Source organism: Larus michahellis, chromosome 2 (genome assembly GCF_964199755.1).
Source record: "Larus michahellis chromosome 2, bLarMic1.1, whole genome shotgun sequence".
In the NCBI taxonomy this organism is placed as follows: domain Eukaryota; kingdom Metazoa; phylum Chordata; class Aves; order Charadriiformes; family Laridae; genus Larus; species Larus michahellis.
In genome coordinates, this window is record NC_133897.1 from 9,587,439 (window position 1) to 9,609,793 (window position 22,355).

Here is a 22,355-nt window from a genome sequence, read left to right on the forward strand (position 1 = left end):
AGTAAATGTAGGAAAATTCTGTATTACAGCCATTCGTTTACTGAAGATGATTAAAGGGCAGAATTTACAGCATTGAATATCCAGGTATTTCCAGACACAAATTTCATCTGGCAAGACTGAAAGCTACATTCTGCTTCTGCAGTTTTTCTGGGGTTTTTTTGTTATTTTTTGTTTTTTTAAGAAAGGAAAGAAATAATTATAAGATACAAATTAAAATCTAAGTACAACATGCTATTAAATTTAAGTAAGCAGAAAATTTAATGATTTTGCTCTTTTCTATGGAAGGTGTAACATACCCTGTAGCTACAGTAAACTTAATTTTGCTAGTATTTTCTTTGAAGAGAAAAGCAACTCATGAAAAACGTGTTCTTTAAATACACTAGTTCCACATGTATTTTTGATGATACTGAGTAACTACCCCTCAGTAACTACCCCTTTCCTTGGTTTAAACTACCAAACCCAAACTAATTCTTCACAGTTGCTGCCTTGTCAGTTAGATAGAAGTCATTATCTGAAGGGATTAGTAATACAACTAATTAGCTGGTGAGGCATATCAAATTACCACAGGTGTTAGTTACAAGTAGAGTGCTCCCTCTCATAAACATTTAAAGAATGAAAAAATATTTGGACAGCTTCAGTATCTATGCACCAGGGATTTCTGATTTTCTATGACGAGCATTTTGTACAAAAGAATAAAAAAGCCACCAATATCTTTAAGTATAAATATTTAACATACTGGGGTGATTTTACTACAAAAGTCATCAGGAGACACCCAAGCGAGAAGCCCTATGGGGTTATTAGAAGCCCTGAAAGATCTCTGCCATCCCTCTGTACTGCTCTGATAATAACGAACAAGTAGGTTAGACAGGGACAATGTTTTAAGGTTTTCTTTACCGTGCTGGCTTACTTTGACGGTTTGCATAAAGATTATATACAAAAATAGTATTCAGTGACACTGAACCTCTCTACTATTTATCCCCTTCGGGTACATATAAACACACTGTGAATAGCACACCTGTACACCTACAAAAGGCAAAGGCTGTTATTTCCATAGTTAATACATGTTCACCTCAAACGCTGTACACCTACGAGGGCAGATCTTGTAAGGTTTCCACCCTGACGTTCAAGGAACCCTTTGGGCATGCAGGCAAAAAAACCCACCCCTCCATCCCAAGAGGACGGGGAGTATCCAGACTCAGGTAGGTACCCGAACTCTGAAAGGTCTTGATGATATCATCGCTGACAAGTTTAGATTCAACTTCACAGGCTTCGAGGCTGAAGTTGATTTTTCATTTCTGTGAGCCATAGCTGTTACCAAAACAGATTCTCCATATAACTAACCCGGTACCAACATGACAAAAAAATGAGGAGCTGACACTGGAACTTTACATGACAAGCTAAAAAGTATTTTAAGTCCCAAAATATTTAATACCAAGCTCCAACCGCAAGGGAATAAAGTCCAAAGTTTTTACTACTTTAAAAAGAAGTTTAGGTAAAATAAAGACATTAGGTATTTTTGAGTACACTGACTAGGCCTCATTTACTTTTGATTAGCTGGAGCAGGCATCGGCGTCAGGATCTTTCATGCACTACTGAGATCAGCAGTTAAAAAAACCCTGTGCCAACATGTGACAAATAACGTAAATTAAAAGTTCTTTTGGAACAAATATTTACTAGTTATTAAGGTTCAAGGAGTGATTGGATTTTTATACCATTAGAAGAATGTTACAAATTATTTAGAGGTAAATTCTGGTACAGCTTTATGAGGGAACAGAACAAAATCTCCATGGGAACTTATTATCTCACACCTGCCATAAGCTTTGTCATCAGCTTGCTTTGAAGCATTTGGCCTTACAGATAACAACTAGATTAGAAGAGTCTTGGGTCTCATCCAGTACAACCATCACTACTTTTCTCACCTAAATTTAGTCATGAAGTTTGCTGATTTAAAAACAAACGTGGAAGCAGCCTTCTTGCTTTTTAAATAATCGTATAGAAAGAACAAATAAGTAGCACAGAAGCACGAAGTAGTTAACTAAAGCAGAACACTTACCAAAGCTCATTTCACGTAAATCTATGCTCTAACCTCAGCCCCAGTAAGCATGGGGTTTTATCCACTAGATGTACCTTAATCGAGTCTTAGATAGCAAAAATTCAACATCAAGAAAAAAGTTAGGAGATGTTTCAATGTAGTTCACAGGAGATAAGCATGAAAGTCACCTTAATGTACTGTTGAACTTGCATAGGTTCAAATCCTGTGAAGAGCACCATCGGTGTCAATTCTGGGGTGAGTTTTTTAGTAGGTGGTGGTAGGTCTTCAATCCTACAAAATCCATGAAATACAGCAGAATGTGAAGTTTGGGGCCAAAGTTGTATTATTATTTTAAAACTACACAAGCACACTCTTGCAACTTTTATCAATGGAAGTACTCAGATGAATGAGAATTAGGCAGGATCAGTCTCGTGAAGAAAAAATTGCCATGCTGAGAACAGGACATTTTCTCCTGCTTCTATTCTCTCACAATTCTCTTAGTACTTCACTCTCTACTTATTATTTTATTCCTGCCAGTTGAGGAGCTGGCAATATGCAAAAACCATTTATAGTTATTTCAATTAGCAGGGCAGAGGATGGAACTAGACTGATGGCCAGCTGACACTTCTGTGGGAAAGTCAATTAAGGACTACCGGCACTGATGGCACACTCGTCTTACCTTGCTCTTTTGGCAGATGGCTGAAGACTGGATTCATTTTGCTTTGGTTTCAAAGGCAACCTCACACCCTGAAATTAGAACATCTACATGTTTACATCTGAATGGAGCAGGGAAACCAATTTCTGAAAAGAGGAAAACTATACATTGATATTCTGAGATTATATTAAAGAAAATTAAACATAAAAAAACAATGCGCACTGGTGCACCTATTGCTTACACAACTGACTCAAGAGCAAAGCTGAGAATTAACTAAAACTTCTCCACAAAGTTACGTAAAAATGTAAGTGTACACCAAATAAAATATGGTGGGACTTTTTTTCCTTTAAATAAAGCTCGTAATCATCAATGGAAAACCCAAAGAAATAAATGAGAAAGAGAGTGAAAAACTTGTCCATTTGTTAAATGCATGATGACTACAATATTCTTCCAGGTGCTTAAATATCAACAGAAAATACTGGCACCTGCGTTTTAAACGCTCAAGTTCCCTAACTACATAAAGAGAAGCTCCAGTGGATGCTCAGGTACTCACTGGATAGACCCTCCCGTCTCCCCAGTACTAGATCAGCCACTAGAGCGTTTGCCCAGGAGTAGAGAAATGCAGCTTTTAGGCTCTCCCTGGCCTGAGTAACTTGAAACCACAGCTCTCACTTGCAGGAGCCTGTGACAACAATTCCTTTTTAACCTGCAAATCCACACCTGAAATTTAATGAGGAATGCTAGAGGCACATGACCAAAAAGAGACAGGCAGCATTATTCCAGCCTTGCTGTGAGGATGGTCCTTTGGGAGGAACAGGCCACGGGGGTTTGTCCCCTGCTCTCAGGAATGAGTGGTTTTATGCTAGACAATCGCTAGTAAGAGCAGCTGGAAAGAAAAGCGCACACGCTCACTTTTTGATAGACATTTCAACTATGAAAATGCAAAAAGTAGATGGCATCAACACCGTCTGACAGGCAGCTATCCTCGAAAAAGATTTCTGGTGCTCTGCCTTAGAAACCCTCATGTGGCCTCATTTTCAGATAGTGTTACGTATTGACTCAAAAAATACCAAGCCTTTTCTAAAGGTTTGACGTAAAAATTGAAGAGTGAAGCACTAGCTCAAGACGTCTCAAAAGTAACTTGATTTTGTACATCACAGTGCAGGTTCTTAGTTCTGCAAAAGATTATTGCTCAGATTTCTCAAAATAAAATAGAGAGAACACTAGCAGGAAGTAAAGCCAGGAGGTTCAGCACGGCTCTGCGTAAGTCCCTCTGGCCTGCTGCACACGACATACACGCATGTGCTCACCCATTAAAAACACTAAAGAGTAATCTTACAAAAATAGTTGTATATATACACAATAATTCAACATACCATTAGAAGTTCTGGTGATACCTTTAATGGGACTCTCCAAGCATCTAGGAAATGAAGAACAAAACACAAATGAAAGCACTGCAAAGTTCTTTAGAACAGAAGATGCATCTATCGATTAAACAGGTACATATATAAATGCTACAGAACACAGGATTTGGGGCCTGCCGCTCTTACCCAAAAGGTTTAGAACTAGATGTTGACTAGGAGAAAGCGGATCCTGAAGACTGAACACTGTATACCGACTGTGCTGTATCTGCCGTAAAGCTTCAAAATTTCCTAGCAGTATGTCACAGAGCCACTGCGCATTTACACATGGTATTCTCCACTCTTTAGCCTTCTCATACTTCAAGCCACTGGGCCTTATTGTTCAGAGATGAAGAAAAGAAAATATATTTTAATAAAACAGTTAAAACAGCAATTTCTAATAATAAACCTAAAATATCAGTATATGTGTGTTGGCCTATTATCTATTTTAACTGTGACAAAGTAGATACTCTGAAAAAATACTTTTCCTTTATGTGCTAGAACAAGTCAATTAGGGGAGTATTTCTGCCCCAAATGGAATCAAGTTAGACCTCGATTTAACTTAATTGTCCCACCCCCGACGTTTTAAAACAATTATTAAAAAAGAAGATATTTTACTTATAGATGATGTAACAGTCAGCATCACTTATAAAATATTGTGAAACAGTGGAATTGGAAACGACTTCTCTTTTGCCTGTCTTCAGGCCAAATTTACCGTATTACAGTGTGCAGTAAATTAGCTCAAGAAAGAACATCACTAAATTTATTGCTATGAAATCACAAAATTGATTAAAATTAACATTCTTATGATGACATGTAATTAGCACCTCACGTTAAGAAAAGCACTAACTGGCAACAGGCAACTGAGAAGCTGAATACTGCAGGGATAAACCACTTACTCTTTACAGATGAGAACTGTATTGCTGCGACACAGGTAGCCTGTGTATTTGGCACCTGCTAGGTAGGCCATCAGTTTGAGGTCATCTCTGTCACTATCAACAAATCCTGTCACCGAGATTATCTACAGATAGAAACAGACAGTTACGAATAACTGAACATAGATGGTACTTACAAAACACTCCTGTTGAAAGTATTTTTGTGTTACTAACTTTTTTACATTACAGCGAAATACACAGTATCGTTAACTATGGCACATGGAAAATTAAAACATGGTTTGTAGAATAAATAAAGTACAATTTAAAAGTGATTTGTTTATACATAATCATTTCAGGTTTTCAGCACTAATTCTGACTAAGGAAGAGCCATTTTCATTTTGCTGGTCAGCTTTTTCTCATTTAAAGGCTACAACGTTTTACTATGAAAGAGCTCACAGCTAGTTTTCTTCTGGCACATGCGTCGCGTCTTTCTTCTGCTGTTGTTTACATTCAGGGAGAGAGAGAAACGCTTACACGTACTTGCTTGCCCTACTCTACTTTTAAAAATCTCCTGAACGCTGTGCTCGACCCCGCCATGGCGCCAAGTAAACTGTGTCAGCTGATCGTAGGTGGTGAACGGTAATTCCACCTCTCCCGTTCTTATCCTTAGTCTTGCCAACTTTTAATTTTTGCTATTCTCTCCTTTTATTTAGGAAAAGGCAACAGCAATGTTGTTGTTGATAATAAACTACATTTATTACATATTACACTTACTACTAACCACTGTGTTCACATGCATGTTGTTATATTCTAATTTTCCCAAACCTGTATTTCTTTTTATACCTTTTAGAACAGTCTAGTAGTAAGGCCATCATCCTGAACGCCTGCATCCGGCACAAAGAAATCCAATGCCAACATATACTTTGGAATCTTGTTTTATGTTGCACAGTGTATTTCAAGATGTAACCGATTCAAATGCAAGTCTATGTTTCGACGCCACAAAATCCAACTTCCTCGGGGCTCCTCATTGCACAGGTTACTGGAACTGTAACCTCCTGCTCTCTGATTAACAGAACAGGCTTCCTTTTCTGGTATTTGCTAGGTATTGACCCAGAAAAACCCTCAAAAAATACCTTCAAAATATTTGGTTATGGTACAGGAAGCATATACTGTTAGACATGCTGTTAATCAAAAACTATGCAGCTTGGCTTCCTGCCGTCCTGCTATGTATAACTCACATAATCTTTGCACCTCAGTTTTTAAGAGAACAATTCACAACACAGGTGTTACTCCTCACCCCTCAGAACTCAGTGAGACTTTCAAAGCACTCTGAATCACCCCGTAGCATGCACCACATCAACACAGGACCTTAAGAAGGTTTTCTTCCAAGACGAAAGAAATGTGTGTTTTGCTTTGATTAAGCACTTTCTAGCTATATTTTAACTGCTCATGTAATGAGCCGAGCATCTGTTAGAAGCTTTTTCTTCTTACGTGTTGAGAGCATGGCTTTCCTCCTGGTGGAAATGCCACTGGAAAATGAAGGGCTCGATGAGGTGGTACCATTTTCTTCTTCTTCAAGATTGAGTTCAGCCAATGTGCTGTAATACATCTCTTCCTTTCTCTTAAAGCCTACAAATACGTGCATAAACAGCCTTTAAAAACCAAAATACATCTTTATTTTATTTTAAACTTTTCCTACAATACAAAGCTTTGATTTTAATCATTTGTTTTCCCCTACTTTTTCAGGATCCCTCTTCTCATAGCATCTTCCTTCGTGTTCTCTGGGATAAATCTACTACATGCATTATGAAAGTTTGTTATACCACAAACGATAAAAAAGCACATCATGAAAAGCTTTAATTATAAGTACATACTGGAAAGGTCTACGTTTCCCGTAATAAAATTAAAGCATGCATGAATACACGTTACTGGTTTGCTTACCTGAGCATACATGTTACTGACTTGGCTTTCACAAAGAAGATGTGTACATCTGCTTGTAAGGGTAGGGTCCACTGTCCCACCATGTGCTTGAATGATCTGGTAAGAGAACAAACCCAAAACTTCTAATATATATATACATATATATATAACAATTTAAAAAATACCCTAAGAAATGAACAGTCTTAAATAAAGTCTGCTCTTTAGGACATTGTCACCATTAGCACCATTTCACTGAAGAGTTACCCCCCCAAAAATGTTTGTTATCTAGCTTAAAAATGTTTTTGAAAAAAAAAAAAAAAAAAAGGGAAAAACCAAAATTAAATATGCACCTTTTCACTGAGCTACAAAAAGTCTATTTTTTTAGAATCAATTAAAAAAAACAAATAAAGATATATAAACAAAAAAACCCTTCTCATATTTTTTTTATTTTTGCAGTATAACTATTAAACAATTTTTCATGAACTATTCAATTCTATTTCAGCAATAAACACAAGTGCTGTTAAAAATGTCAACAGCTTACTTGATTATGCAAAATTGAAGGGAAAATTCAACTATAAAATCCATCAGAAGTTTCTGAAGAACACCAAAGTCCTCTCATTTAGGAAAGGATACAATCAGATTTTTCTGAAAAAGAAGTTGGCAAAAAATAGAAACACTCTGTTCTTCCATCTTTTTCACTCAGGTGGATACCTCACAGGCTACTAAATGCCAAGATTATATGCAAAAAAGTCTTTTTATACAATCAAGTTAAAGGTAGAGAGCAATGCAATATTACATTTGCTGCACGACAGCTGCCTAATTGAAAACATTCAGGAAATAGTTAAGGCTGTAACTTACTTAGCCAATATTTTGACTAAAGATCTAATTCAACCAGGCTTCATATCTAAAGCATTTTTATTACTTTTTCTGGTCAGCTGCAGTGGAATAATGTTTTTTAGGTTGTAAAACAAACATTACACATAAGGATGCCTAAAGAAAAGTGAAAAGTGCTGAAATACTTCCAATGATTTCTTTTAGAATATAGTTACTATGACATTATGTTATCATAGTTTTTTAAAAATATAGCGGAATCTTACCCGTTTCCAGGTCGCTAACAGCTGTTTGTCAGACATCTGTTCAGGGTAATCAGCAATTGCAAAGACACAGCCCAGTAGGAAATACTCTTCTGGAACTAGAATAGTTTAGCACAGAAAAGAACAAAAAATTAAATACTCGCAAGTCGAAAGAGTTCATCTCAGAACATATTTGCTACACTAATCTCTCCTATTACCAGGTTATAAACTTAATTTTGAAGAAAATCTTTATTGGAAAAAGTAGGATCCAAAATTTCCAAGCTGACAGCCACATCTAAAGGCGCAGTTCAGCCCAGGGTGTTTGGTCTGGGTGTTTTTTCCTGGAAAAAGACGGGCTAAAAAGGGGAGAGGAAGGGGCACCAAAAGGAAAACGTAAGACAACAACTTAACTGTTTTATATAGATTAGCTATGAATAGTCAGAACAATTAAAAAGCTTTCAGTTCTACTAGCATGGACACAATTCAAGGCAAGGTACGACAACTTTCCGATACTGAATCCTCATTAATTTACTGGTATTTCCTAAATCTAAGCCGTCTTTCCCAGTGTTAGGCTGTTTGACAGCTTCCCCCTTCCCCTCTTCCAAAGGAAAAAAAAAAATTAAAAAAATTTATGGTATGCGTAGGCTAACACTGTTCTTATAGTATAATTTATATGCTGGTGGCATAAAGTATGTATTTGAAAAGAGAATGTTCTCAGTGCTCTCATACTTTTCCGATTTTTGGATCATCCTTAGTTATAATTTATATATGTTTGCCTAAAAATTAGTAAAACAGGTCCTGAGCCATGAATGGCATTTATAAGTGTTACAATCCCATACTGTAAACACAGCATTATTTTTTGGTATTCTAACCCACATTATGTCATGTCATTAGCCACTTTTCTCAGGATCAGAGGACAATGATTACTAACTCTCTGCTGCTGGATCATGCCCAAAAAGCGGCTGCTGCTGCAGTTGTTGCTGTTGCTGCTGGTGGTGTTGTGGCTGCTGGGCTGCAACCTGATGCTGTAGCGTTTGAGATGTCTGCGTTAAGTGTTGCGTCGCCTGATTCTGCATTTGCTGCTGCTGATGCTGTTGGTGTAATCGCTGCAGGTGCTGCTGCTGCAGCTGCTGCTGCTGCATTTGCTGCTGCTGATGTTGTAGCTGCTGTTGCTGCAGATTCTGTTGCTGCAGCTGCTGCAATTGCTGCTGCTGTAGCTGCTGCTGCTGCAGCTGATGCAGTTGCTGTTGCAAAGCATGCTGCTGTTGGAACTGGAGCTGTTGCTGGGGACGGTGTAGCTGCTGTTGCGCGTGTAACTGCTGCTGTGGAAACTGAAGCTGCTGCTGTGCGAACTGGTGCTGCTGATGAACCTGCTGCTGCTGTTGCGGAAATTGATGAGGCTGTTGCTGTTGGAAAGTCTGCTGGGAAATCTGGGGTTGCTGCTGCTGCTGCTGCTGCTGGAGCTGCATGAGTTGTTGAGGTTGAAGGTGTAAGAGAGGATGGTGCTGTTGCTGCTGTGCTTGATGTGACTGCTGCAATAAATGTGTCTCTGGTGTTAGTTTCACTTGACTAAACAGCACCGCGTTTGGATGTCCCTGTTGGCTATGATTTACTTGTTGTTCTAAACTTTTTGTAGGTGCTGAAAGTGATTGTAATATCTAGAAAACAAAGATTAGTTTTTGTGACCTTTTTGTTGCCATTCAGTTTTAAAAACACTTAAAGAACTACTGGGAAAACACAATTCTCAAAAGAAAAGAACTCTATGCTTAAATGCATTGCGAGCTAAACAAAAATCTTTACCTGTTAATAGCAAAATGAAAATACAGGACTTTCACGTAAGAGAAGCATGGAGCTACATGTGGCTCCTAATACAAGGCAATGCACATCTTAGCAAAATTTAAGAATAAAAACCATCCCCGTATTAGTGATGATATCTCTGGTAATATTATGACTATTAACACTATATTAATAACTACATTGATCAGCTCAATCGACTATAACATTTACTTCACAATCCTCTTGGCCCATTAAGTTCATAGTTTAGTTCCATAGTCTTATTTTCTTTAACTTAAAAATTGCAAATAATGCCTCTAGTAATTAGAATAATGTTTGAAACATGGGAACTTAATACAACCTTGCTTTCTTTTGAACCAATTCAGGAATATTTAGGTCTATTTTTTAAACTGAATCTCAAAATACAAAGAAAAACATTGATCTGCTAAGCACTAATAATTTCTTGGAAAAAACCCCAAAACAATTAACCAACCCGTACTTAAGAATAACAGATTTTAGGTTTATACAGATTGCTGAAGTAATCTAGAGTTTAATTTCATTTTTAGATGCATAACTCACTGTTAAGGGAAAAAACGTTTCACACTAAGCAGACGTAAGTTAGCAAGTGAGTTTTTAAGGCATCAGAAAAGGGAAAAGTAGGGAAATTCCTAATAGATTAGGATGAGTTCTACATATTTATTAAAATATTTTAATATAAGCTACCTATTAAAAATTAGAAGGGACAATAGGAAACTCTAGACTCGCCATTCTTAAAGTCTTTTAAACATGAAATCAGCTTTGGTGAATCCTGCAAAGCTTATTTCCTTCACCCACTGTATTTCATCACATACAGTGTAAACTTCAGTGATGTGTGTCTGAGAGAGGGAGGAACCAAAGCACATCACTAAAACACAAAGCCAAATAACTGTATCCTCTCAATGAGGCCTCCACCTTCATTAGAGGTGGCTCAAGTGTTTTCTCAATGCACTTCGAAACATCTCAGGTTTCATGTAAGTAATTTTGATATTGTTGGTACAGCATACATTTACAACCACGATTATCAATGCATCACCCATCCCTAATATCTAGACAGCACCACAGTATAAACATTCAATAACTAAAAATAACATACACAAAAAGAATGTTTCCGTGGCTCAGTATGAGGAGAGATCTTCACGCTGCTCCCCACAAAAAGTCCCAAAAGTCAAAATTACAGAAGCTTCAGGACATATATTTCAAAATAAAGGGATAAAACTTTCAAAAGTATCCTAGGGCTCTATTCAGCAAGTAACTTTGTATCTGCAAAATGCCTTATTATTACAGATCTTGCCATTTGGCAGAAATCTGAGGTTGAAATTAAACAGTAACTTTCCAAGATTCCAAGACGTGGAATCCACCCAAGACTGGTACCCAAGCAGGATACAAAGTACAATTGAACCTAGGCAGAGGGATGTTACAAGGAAAAAAGTAGAATTGTTATTCCCCCCTCTAGGAAGCAGATTCACAATTCGAAGATGTAAATCTTTTCTCCATGTGCTGGAACTAGCACGGCAACCTACACAGCAGCCCGATTTGGTACTGGAGTACAGTCCTTGCACAACATAGTCAAGTCCCTAGTGTAACTGACTTCTGGAGAACAAAGTCCACCTGAAGCACGATACCATCCCTGAGCTCTATAAATATTACTTAAAGAAAAATACTTCCACAGAGACACCAATAAAGAGTATATGACAGCACAATGTTGTTGTAGATGCGGTGTTCAGACATGAAAGCATCAGCCAACTTACCAGCACTGGCCAACCCACCAGGACTTTGGTGGTTCTGCTCAGTCCTTACCCAGAAGTCCCAGTCCTTAAACAATTCAAGGCACTGAGAAGAGTAATCTAAGACTCAGTTTTAAAAGGGAGCCCGTTTTTCTGTTTCATATTCAGCAGTCATATAGACAACAAAGAACGAACATTTCTGAGTGACTCCTCTTTTTCTGTTTGAGTACTAGCTGTAAACTTCTATATTATTCAGGCACCTTTGAAAGTTTTACCTTCAGATGAACATCCAAATAAATGCACCAGTACAATTATTTAAGTAAAAGATATGTCTAACATTTACCAGGACCTACTTTTCTCATGTTCCTTTCCCATGAACATCTCAGAATTTCAGTGCTGCAAGTTATTTCAGTGCATGCTCACTCACTTTTTATTTTCTTCTAAAAATAAATTCAATACAAAAGCTGCAACTATTTCAACTATACGAGTGGCATAAGAACTTGTAAGTTAGGGCTTCTGCATCATAATCCTGACTATACGATATAACAACTTAATGATGCCCAGCAGAACAACACAGTATGGAACTGAACCTACTGTGAGAACAATCCATTTCATGGTTTTATGTGTTTATAGCACAAATAATTCCTTGCACTGAATAAAAAGCTTGAAGGGTATGAAATCAGGTTTCCTGAACTAGCCAAATAATTCTAAATTAATGAATTTTTTTTTGCTCTTATCAAGAAATCAATACTGAAACTCTAAACCACACTATAGTTAAACATAGCTTTACTCTTTCAAACATTTTTTCCAAATGCCTTTTTACTCCTGTGAACCTGCTAGGAATGAAGTTACTTATTAAGGGGAGGTTAGTAATTTGGCCACAACTTTTAACTAATATGCATAACTTTTAATCCCTTGTACATTTAAAGAACAATAAAAAGAAACTGAAGTTCTTGGATATGATAGTTCCTAAGAAAAAGTCCAATATCTTATAAATTAAAAATCCAACACTTACATGTGCTACATTTGATGGTCTATTAATCTGCTGAATATCAGCACTATTAGTAATATTCCTTAATGTCCGCACGGCTGGACTCCACGTAGCCATCATTTCCTGTCGATCAGAACCTTGGGCACCTTGGACTGAAGCCATTAGATTGCCTCTCAGATCTGGCGGCAAAATATTACCTGGCACTGGTGGGACATTGGCACATAAATTAATTAACCCAGAGTCTTTCCCTTGAGGCAACCTACGCTTTGCTGCAGATGCCTGTGGGACCTCAGCTGGTGTCCAATTCAAATTCCTCTCTTGCTTTTCTGGAGAGGAATCTGAAGAATCATCAAACATCAGTTCCCCTTTTGCCTTATCAGCAGTAGTAGATTTTGGTGAAAAAACTTGATCACCCAAAGGTGATCCTTCTCGAGAAGATGCTGGGCTTGATAATTTTTCATCAGTACTAGCTTCATTTTGAGAATCTTGTTCTTCATTTTCTGCTTCCTCCTCCTCTTCCTCCTCCTCCTCTTCTTCCTCCTCGTATATAATTAAACGAGGATGATAAGGAGTCTCTTCTTTTTTAGTCTTATCAGCTATAGAATCCAGTACCCAGTCTGGTGTCACAATTTTAATGCTGTCCCGTTTACAAGCACATTCATATTTTTCCTGGAAAAAAAAAAGAAAAAAAGGATGGATTTTATTTATAGACAAAAAATCCAGAACTTCTTTGAGGGCAGGGCTAGAGCACGGAGAGGCAGATCACCAGAGGCTGTCCAGTAACAGAAAGTGATTTCTCCCAGAACCAATGGGACAAACTACACTGCTGTGTGTAACCACAGGTTCCAACAGATTAAAACAAAAACCTTCCCATTTACAATACAGAGGACTCTAAAAGGCACAACTGCAGATGATTAAGTCTTCACTTAGAAAAACACCATTACCCAAATTTTTCGCAAACCACATCATCACCAAAGGATTTGAAAATCATGAAATTTAGTTGTGAAAAAGCCTTCAGAACTCCAGCAGCTAGGAACATCACAGGCAATACTCAGATGCAGCTGATTTTCAGGTGGACATTAAAGTGAATCTAAATACGGCTTATACTTACATTTTCTCCACAAAAGCATTTAGGGAAAAATCAGAATTTCATAATAAAGCAGAGGCAAATATTTACAAGGTGATCACTGAAAAAAATGCATTTCAGCAGGAATACAAATCAGAAACTGGTCAGATATTTCCCATACACCTTCTCAGAAGCGGAAAACTGTAAGGTTGCCCTCAACTTGAAAGTTACACTTCTGTCCAAATATTTACTAAATGCATTTCAATGAGAAGTTAGGATGCTGACAAAGTAGAAAACTTCTTTATCCCTCCCTCCTCCGTTATCATTTCAGCATTTAAAGATATATACAAATAGTGAGACTTCACTGTTTCCTTTCCTAAGAAAGAGAAATAGAAACAGGAGGAGTGCTCTGTTTGTTCAAAACTTCCTCTCTGATGGAAACCGCTCACAAATATCAAGAAGGGGGAAAAAAAGAAAACTTTTTTCAGAATGTGTGAAACTAATTTCAGGATCTAATATTTAAAAGTGATTGAACTGGGATTTTCTTTGTATATCAAACAATATAAATTAACAACCAGCACATTCAGAGGAAATGAATTTAATTTAATGATTCTCTAGAGTTATTTCCTACAATGAAACTGTCATTCATACACAATAAAGAGATTACAGATGAAACCAAGTTTATTTGCAGATATGAGTTTTCATTCTTTCTTTGTGGTGAGAATATTAAGAATTTTGTTTTATCATCCTGTGTCTAGTCAAAGCAATCATTTACGGTTTCACTAGTGTCAAAACTGTTATTACGAACTGCTGCAGATTCCCTTGTAGTAGTATGTCAGAGCAGCGGGACGTAATCATCCTATAAAATTTTTCCCATTCAGTGATTACATAAATTAAACAAGTTATTTATTTTATGCTACAGATATTAAAAGCTAATGTGTCTTTTTCAGTTTCTTGATTGGCAAGCTCAAGACAACATCCTTTGCTCTAAAAACCTTATAACTTAAGGCAACACCTTACATGTGTACCATTGACTCTTAAAAACACCATTTTAGGTGGCAAAACTCTTCTTCCAAGCATTATGTTGTGATGGAGGAGACAATCAGGATGGCGTTCAGTACACCCTTCCAACTCTTCCACAGAAGAAGTGTGTCCAGAGAAGGGCAACCAAAATGGTGAAAGGTCTCAAGGGCAAGACTTACGAGGAGCAGCTGAGGTCACTTGGCTTGTTCAGCTTGGAGAAGAGAAAGAGAAGGCTGAGGGGTGACCTCATCACTGAGGGGTGACCTCATTGCGGTCTACAACTTCCTCAAGGCGGCAGCAGAGGGGAGGTGCTGATCCCCTCTCTCTGATGACCAGTGATAGGACGTGAGGGAACGGAATGAAACTATGTCAGGGGAAGTTTGGATTGGAAACTGGGAGAAGGTTCTTCACTGAGAGGCTGGTGGGTCACTGGAACAGGCTCCCCAGGGAAGCGATCATAGCACTAAGCCTGTCAGAATTCAAGGAGCATCTGGACAATGCTCTAAATCATATGGTTTAGTTTTAGGTAGTCCTGTGAGGAGCAGGGAGTTGGACTCAATGATCATTATGGGTCCCTTCCAACTTGAGATATTTATGATTCTATGATGGGAGTGATCTGAAGTATGACTGCTTTATCAGCAGTTGGACAGGAATGCTGTGTACTGTTTATCCTACCATCTCTCTTTAAGAGGAATGACTTGAGGAATTTCAGAGTTCTTTTTTAAGAAAAAAAACAACAAAAAAAGAAAATAACCTGTTCCTCCCCCTGCTGGCTTTATTCCTCTCTCCCTCATAACATCAAAGGGCATTTAATGCAATTTTTCAATTTTGTCCTTCATTTTTCTTCACTGATTCTGTATCTACACATTTACAAACCACAATCACTAATGATGATGACATGTCAAAATTAGGTTAAGATGAACAGAATAAAGAATGAAATGCTTTATTCGACCAGCAATACAAGTAACAATATGAAATTGAACATCTTCTGAATTAATCAACTGAATAGCTGCAATGCATAATTGTGTTGAATTTAGCTGTTCAAGACTAACCAACAGTCTTAAGAAACCTGACTTGAGGGAGATGGAAAATTTTTGATTATTGAAAAGCAAATGAGAGCTACAGCAAGAAGAATTGTACATGTAATAAACTCTTACCCCCTTTGGCTCAGGCACAATCAAATGAGTACACTTATTATTGAGGCTCAGCTGGCAATTCCCTCCATAAAAAGTAATCAAAGCCCACAGCGTACTTCGGTCTTCAGATGAAACCTAAAAGGAAGGTAAATAAGCCTTTTAGTTCTATGCAACCAGCTGCATTTTGCTTGAAGAACTTTAGTACAATCCATGACATACCATTTACAAGTCTGGCTAATGTATTACCTACCACTTTTCAACACCAAATTAACATGAAACTTACAGAGAAAAAATGGTGACAAAGAGACACAAGAAAAAGACATTAAACAATGATTTTTAACCTGCACAGAGAAAAAGAAAACATCCTTCACTCCTGTAAAACTCAACACTAATATATCACCTTCCACAAGAGAAAAAAGTTAGTGATCAAGCAAACACGAATTATTTATCTTAGACAACCTGTTTAAATTCATTAAACAGAATTTTAGCAAGTAGACCAAATTAATAGCCTGTGTAAAAACATGAGGTGTTTACTTATAACAATTTATGTCACAGTGACGTCCCCCTCCCCTGCCAAGAAAGCCACATGTATTTAAGCCATTACTGTTCAGAGTTAGCGATGCTATTACAGGAATAATTTGTTAAAAAATCTAAAGCACATCTACACATATATTCCATTAGCACCTAGGGCCTTATCCTGTCTGTCTGCACACGCACACGTCGGTCACCCACAAGGCTACTCACGGATCTATAGAGCTGGCTATCAACACAAGCCACTGAAGCACCACCTTTCCACTTACTTTCCTCACTGGCACCTTTGTCAAGGTTTCAGTGCATAAGTAGGTAAAACTTGTTAACTGAATATTGTGTTAAATGCAGAAATAGAACAACGGGAGCAAAGACTTTACAGTCTTAGTGTACTCTGCATTTTCGAATCACCTTACAGGCAAATACAAGACAAATTACTGGTTGAATGTCCACAGTTTGAAATGTTCATGCCCTCATTTTAAATGAAAAACTGGTTTAGATGATAATTCACCTAACATACAGAAAAAAGGTCATAGTACAACAGAAGAACTGGTAACTCTCCTAAAAGAAAAAAAGCACCGCACACATATTGTACACTGGAGTAGACTAAAATATGATTCACTTCTTACCTGAGAGAGACAGGCAGTGACTCCAAAAAAGATCTGACACGATTCTGGAGAAAAGCCATTTACGCTGGAAAGCAGGTGTCAAGGATGCAAAATAATTTAAATGAGAGTTTCCTGATGGACACTAGAAGGAAATTAAATAGCGTGCATTTGTACTTCTCAGATATTATCAAGTATTTGACCATGCAAAAACTTCTGTCTTTAAAAGCACGTTGTCTGTTTCCAATTCAAGTTATATGCATCAGGAAAAAATTGAGGTGCAAACTGGGTCAGGACACCTCTAGCATTATGACCGATTTTGGTAACATTACAAACATGCCTCTCCCCAGAACACCTCCCTCAGCCCATCTCAGGATGCTAAACACAAGAAGTTTAGCTTATAGGAGTCAAGTCATTACCAAGAGCTTCCTTTCATTATCAAGTGTTTATCTCCATGTTTAAAAATACAGGACAATCTGAAGAAGGTTCTAGGAGCTACTGTGAGAAACAAACTGAGAAAACATCACACTGGGATGTAAAAACAGAAACACGGCCTGAAACTAACATGAAGTTTTCCATGATGTTTCAGAATTCAACAAGACCTCTGACAGCAATGCATATTGGTTTTCAGATGCATCAGAGACAGATAAATGAAAGAGTATGCAAAAAAGAGCATGCAAAAAAGAGCAGTGAGAATTTTTACAGACCTAGTAAATATGACTTAGAAGAAGAAACTGAAAGACCAGAATTGATGTGCTAAGGAGCTAAGACAACACATCTTCAAATCCTTTAAAGGCTGCCAAATGAAAAGAGAAGTAATTTGTTCTCCGTGTTCAGACTGGCTCAGATAAATCGAAACAAGGTTAGACTGCAGCATGGTAATGGGGTTAAACTCTAGCAACACAATAGACTGAGGCACTGTAAAGTGCCAGCGGAGACTATGAAACCTCCACTACAGGAGGGGCTTTGTGAAACAGGAGAGAGCAGTGTGACAGAAGTGACCTGGGAAAGACAGACAGACCAGCTGACTTCTGTGACTTCCCTCCCTTTTCTACACTTTCATATGATTTTGTGTTTAAGATACACGCATACCTTGTTGGAAAAAAGGACTTCAGGAACAGATGTGCGTTGTATTACCAGTACACACTGAGATTTTTGTAACGAAACAAAATTATTTCCCCCGTGCTATTGACAGATGCACCAGCAACACTTAAAATTTTGAGACACGTAAGAGACAACACACAGCAAGCTGACAACAAAGCCCAGGGCACTTTAACACTTAAGAACAGATTACTGCCATTATCCAGAACGCTCCAAGAAGTTCAAGTCTGATGAATGTCCTATATTTCACGGTGTTGCTCAGTATCTCATCAAAGATAGAGATTCAGTACTGGGTCTTTCAAAAGTGTACAGTTGCCTACTCCCTGCCTTAACATCGGCTCCTAGCACATAAAACAGCAACAGCTCGGTATTTAACTTTTAAGAGGTCTATCAGTGTGACTACAGCTTGCACTCTCTAAAGAATAGGAGTGAAACAGATACTCTTAAAACAGTTACAAGCAGCAAAACAATAAGGTTCCAAGTGGGTCTGCAAACCAAAAAAGGAGGAATGCAACAAAACTCACTTTTTTTTTTTTCCCTCCCAGCAACAAAAATTCAGAAGTGCTTTGATCCTCTTTTATCTGTACAAGACCATGGAAAAATAATCCTTCCTCATTCTTGCTTTTGCTGCTATCAAGAGAATTAATTAAGAAATCACCAGCTCTCTTTATGGCATTACAACTGAGATTTTCACACACAAAATTGTATTTCCTTCTTCAAGGCTGCTTTCAGATTAATTTTTCTGTAACTTCCCTTCAACCGTAGGTTAGTCTGATATTGCAAGCATCAGATAGGAGTGAACAGGAGAACACTCTGCCTTCTGAAGTTCGCCCTGATGAAAACGACTTTCACAGTGGAATGTTAAAACACATTTATAAGAAACAGGCAAAATTATTACGCTTCAATACTGTGTTAAATCTTTCTACGTTAAACTTCACCATTAATAACTGACAGGCAAATGCCCATCAAATAAGTACCATAATTGACAAGCAAACATAAAATCTTTACGGCTCTTATTAGATCCGTATGTCTAACTGACAAAAGATGTTTCTTTTGGACTTGCTTTTTCAGTAAATTCAATGACAACTTTGAGTATTACATCTCCAAATCAAAACACAACCAAAAGACGAAAATGCAGCACCTCAAACTTCTGCCTAAACAGGGTCCAAAAACAATCAACTGGAAAAAGTATGCTATTCCTACTAACTACATTTTTTAGATTGTGGCAGCACCCAAACCCCTAATGAAAGGCTGGACGACACGGCACTAGAAGTCGTAAAGAGACTGAAACAGCACAAAGTTAGGACTTAACAACCCATTTTAGTGAGCACTATAAGGTTCAGAATAAAATCTAAAACCACCAGGTTCTAAGGACATGAAGTGCTAGAAAGAATAAAGTCAAAGGTCCAAGGACACATTTACTGCTGACAGGTGTACAAAACTTCTTTCTTCCATACAACCCAAGAATATGATACTACTGAGACCTGGTCTTTTCATTTGGTCATTCCTATATACCCACAATAAAGACTTCCTGAGCAATAGCCATTCAGGGCTACATTCACACATTTATTGCTACAATGTAGTTATGGACTGCATCACTCAATGGTTTTATCTGTTGATTTCTCTTCTGGGTATGTAATAACATCATCTCTTAGAGCATCCTTTTAAAAAAAACCTGGTTTCGGACAGAAGACCAATTTTCTAATAGTGCAACTTCTCCATGGGAAAGAATAACACTAATGATGCAATGCTAGATTACCTAAACCTGAAAATGTAGCTAATTCCAAGCTATTTTATTATTTTTTCAACCAGTCCTCAGGAACAGGGAGAAGGCTTACAGACATGCAACATAAACAACCATACACTTCCATTCTGATGATGAAAGGATGAGAAACACAGTTATTATTTCCAGATGCAAAACACAAAAATCAGCAGCTCAGATCACATCACAATAAACAAATTATTTTTCATACAGGAGTAGCTCTGCTAATTTGGGTTTTGCCATGTAATGGTTTGGTACCTTTTTTTCATTCGGAAGAGAAGTTATTAATGGAAAACTTATTCTTAGGTTTGAAGACTACCCATGACTATGGCAAGTGCTTCATACTAACTGCTGAATCCTATCCTACATGTTGATTATTGTGATCGAAACAGCTGCAAAGAGTTGACTATATCATTTTATCTGATTCATTCAATGCTTTCTCTTCCTACAGTTCACCCCCTGAGATTAGTTCTCCCAGGGAAGTAGAGAATATACAGGCTATTTCCAAAGTTCTCCCAGGGAAGCAGAGAATATACAGGCTATTCCCAAAGTAGTCGAGACACAGCAAGATACAAAGGCACATACCTTGAAATACTGGGAATAAAACATGAATTCTGAATCACCAAAGCACACTAAGACCCGAATTCCTAATATGAACACCTGGATTCTTGTGTCTACCACCTCTTGTTTTCCATTATAGACACAACCACCTGCTAACCTGATTCCAAAATGAGATCTCATGCCTGAGAGCATACCTTCCGTAGTCCTGGCATTCTTTGTTGCAATCATCCGCTCGTACCTGTACTGAAATGTATTGCTCTGCTTCAGCTTTTCCACATACAGAATCTTTATTGTGAATGGTCTGAGAAAAAGATGCATGATTTTTTTTTCTATAGTAACAGCCATTACCACTGTTCCTATTATGCAAAGAAAAAAACTGAGGGGAACACAAACACGAAACACTAGTAACTGACAAGAAGATGAAGGAATATGCCATCCATATGCAAGAATATATTCTCCAAACAAGTTAAGAAACACAAATCTAGCCAAAATATGAACAAGGGTCTACCAAAGGCAAGGACAGACTATTCCAAAAATGGGAATACTAACACTATCTGTTAATAAAGTATTATTTATAATACAGTGTTGATATTAGTCATTGTGTATTTATCCCTTACTTAACTCTGCTTCTAGAAAAGGCAGAATAGGCCATTCTACTCAGAACCAACATTTGCCCACTTACTGCACTCCAGCATTTTTCCTGGATCCTCACAGTTAATTATCAACTTCCAGCTAAAATGTTTTGAGTCCATTTGATGACAGTTTTCTTCCAAGTGCCTATTAAGCATCAAAATAAGCCAGAGGGACAGGAAAATGGAAGGAAGACAAAGAAGCACCAAGCACACTGCAATCTTGGCAGGCAAAACACATCCTATCATTTTAAAAATTTAACTGTACGTACTTGAAGCAGTCTTTAATCCCTCAATGGTATCTATTTTAACGTATTTCCTACAGAATTGATTCAAATTTGAACTTAAAGGATACGGCAGAAGAGCTCCACAGCGAACAGACAAGATCACCCAGGAAGGCTGAAAAATAAAAACCACAAGACGTTAAAACCTTGGTCTGTGTCTGTGAAATGTGAATTACCTTACAAGTTCATACTATAGCTAGTTTCAATATGTATCTCCCAGGTTCAAGTGTTTCACAGACATTGTACTTAGGTCTTTACAAAAAAGACTGTTCTGATTTATTTGTAAGAGTTAATACAAAGACTGCTCAAAGATTGTGCAGCAATATGGAAGCAAGATCCCTTTCTCTTGTCCTTCTATTGTGCCAGGAAAACCATTAATTATTCATCCTCTCCCATTTTTCAGTTTTCCCCGCTCTAAAAAAAAAACAAACCACCCTACCTTATGCTTATCACCAAGGAGTCAGGAACCATAACCTTATACAGAATCACACAGCGATATGGGCTGCTAAGCACACAGGTGATGACCCCTAACCGACAGTGTTCCGGGACAGTATCCCCCCCTCTAGGAAAGAGGGAGGTTGTGGAGAAGGCAAGAGATGTAGGACAGTGGTCCCAATAGAGCATATAAGGAAGAAGGGGGAAGGAGTGGCACGCGTTCCTGTGCAACCTGCTCTAAGATGACCCTGCTCTGGCAGGGGGGTTGGACTAGATGATCTCCAGAGGTCCCTTCCCATCCTGTGATTCTATGATTACTTTTTCTCAAAAAACAAACAAATATATTGTGGTAACTATGTATACAGTGTCAATTCTTGCTATTCTCTCTCCCTTACAAAAAGCCATAAAAATTATATAAAAACATCTAATTCATAACTCTAATCCTCTGCAAAAAATACCAGGAGATTTCCCTCCCTCAAGTTTTTCTCTTTCTTTTTTTTTTCTCTTATTGTCTATGCCTTTTCTCTCGATAACAAGCTACCTTTGCCTCTGACTTCCACGCCTTTAATAATTAGTCTAATCTTCTTGATTACAGATCATGCTGTGATGCTTTCAGGTCCAACTAAGTGACATTACTAAAAGACTTGTTCTCATTTGGCAAATGAAAAAGTTTAGTTAGTTATAAAGAAAATTAAATTATTTAAGTAAAAGGCATTAGAAAGCAGGAAGTGCTGCTACAACGC

The 22,355-nt window shown here is 37.7% G+C and overlaps 1 protein-coding gene across 2 annotated transcripts in view; it reads right to left on the reverse strand.

Moving 5' to 3' along the window:
- The window catches only part of PAXIP1 (PAX interacting protein 1), a 32,292-nt gene that overhangs the window by 5,258 nt on the left and 4,679 nt on the right, over positions 1-22,355 (reverse strand). For both annotated transcript variants that reach the window (XM_074574112.1, XM_074574113.1), the window contains exons 3-15: positions 21,249-21,292; positions 16,865-16,928; positions 15,729-15,842; positions 12,507-13,151; positions 8,887-9,613; positions 7,980-8,074; positions 6,904-6,999; positions 6,454-6,591; positions 4,987-5,108; positions 4,238-4,422; positions 4,064-4,107; positions 2,712-2,779; positions 2,221-2,323 (exon numbers count right to left, since the gene is read on the reverse strand). In XM_074574112.1, the coding sequence (XP_074430213.1) occupies positions 2,221-2,323; positions 2,712-2,779; positions 4,064-4,107; positions 4,238-4,422; positions 4,987-5,108; positions 6,454-6,591; positions 6,904-6,999; positions 7,980-8,074; positions 8,887-9,613; positions 12,507-13,151; positions 15,729-15,842; positions 16,865-16,928; positions 21,249-21,292 (2,445 nt within the window). The remainder of the gene's footprint in view (positions 1-2,220; positions 2,324-2,711; positions 2,780-4,063; positions 4,108-4,237; positions 4,423-4,986; positions 5,109-6,453; positions 6,592-6,903; positions 7,000-7,979; positions 8,075-8,886; positions 9,614-12,506; positions 13,152-15,728; positions 15,843-16,864; positions 16,929-21,248; positions 21,293-22,355) is intronic.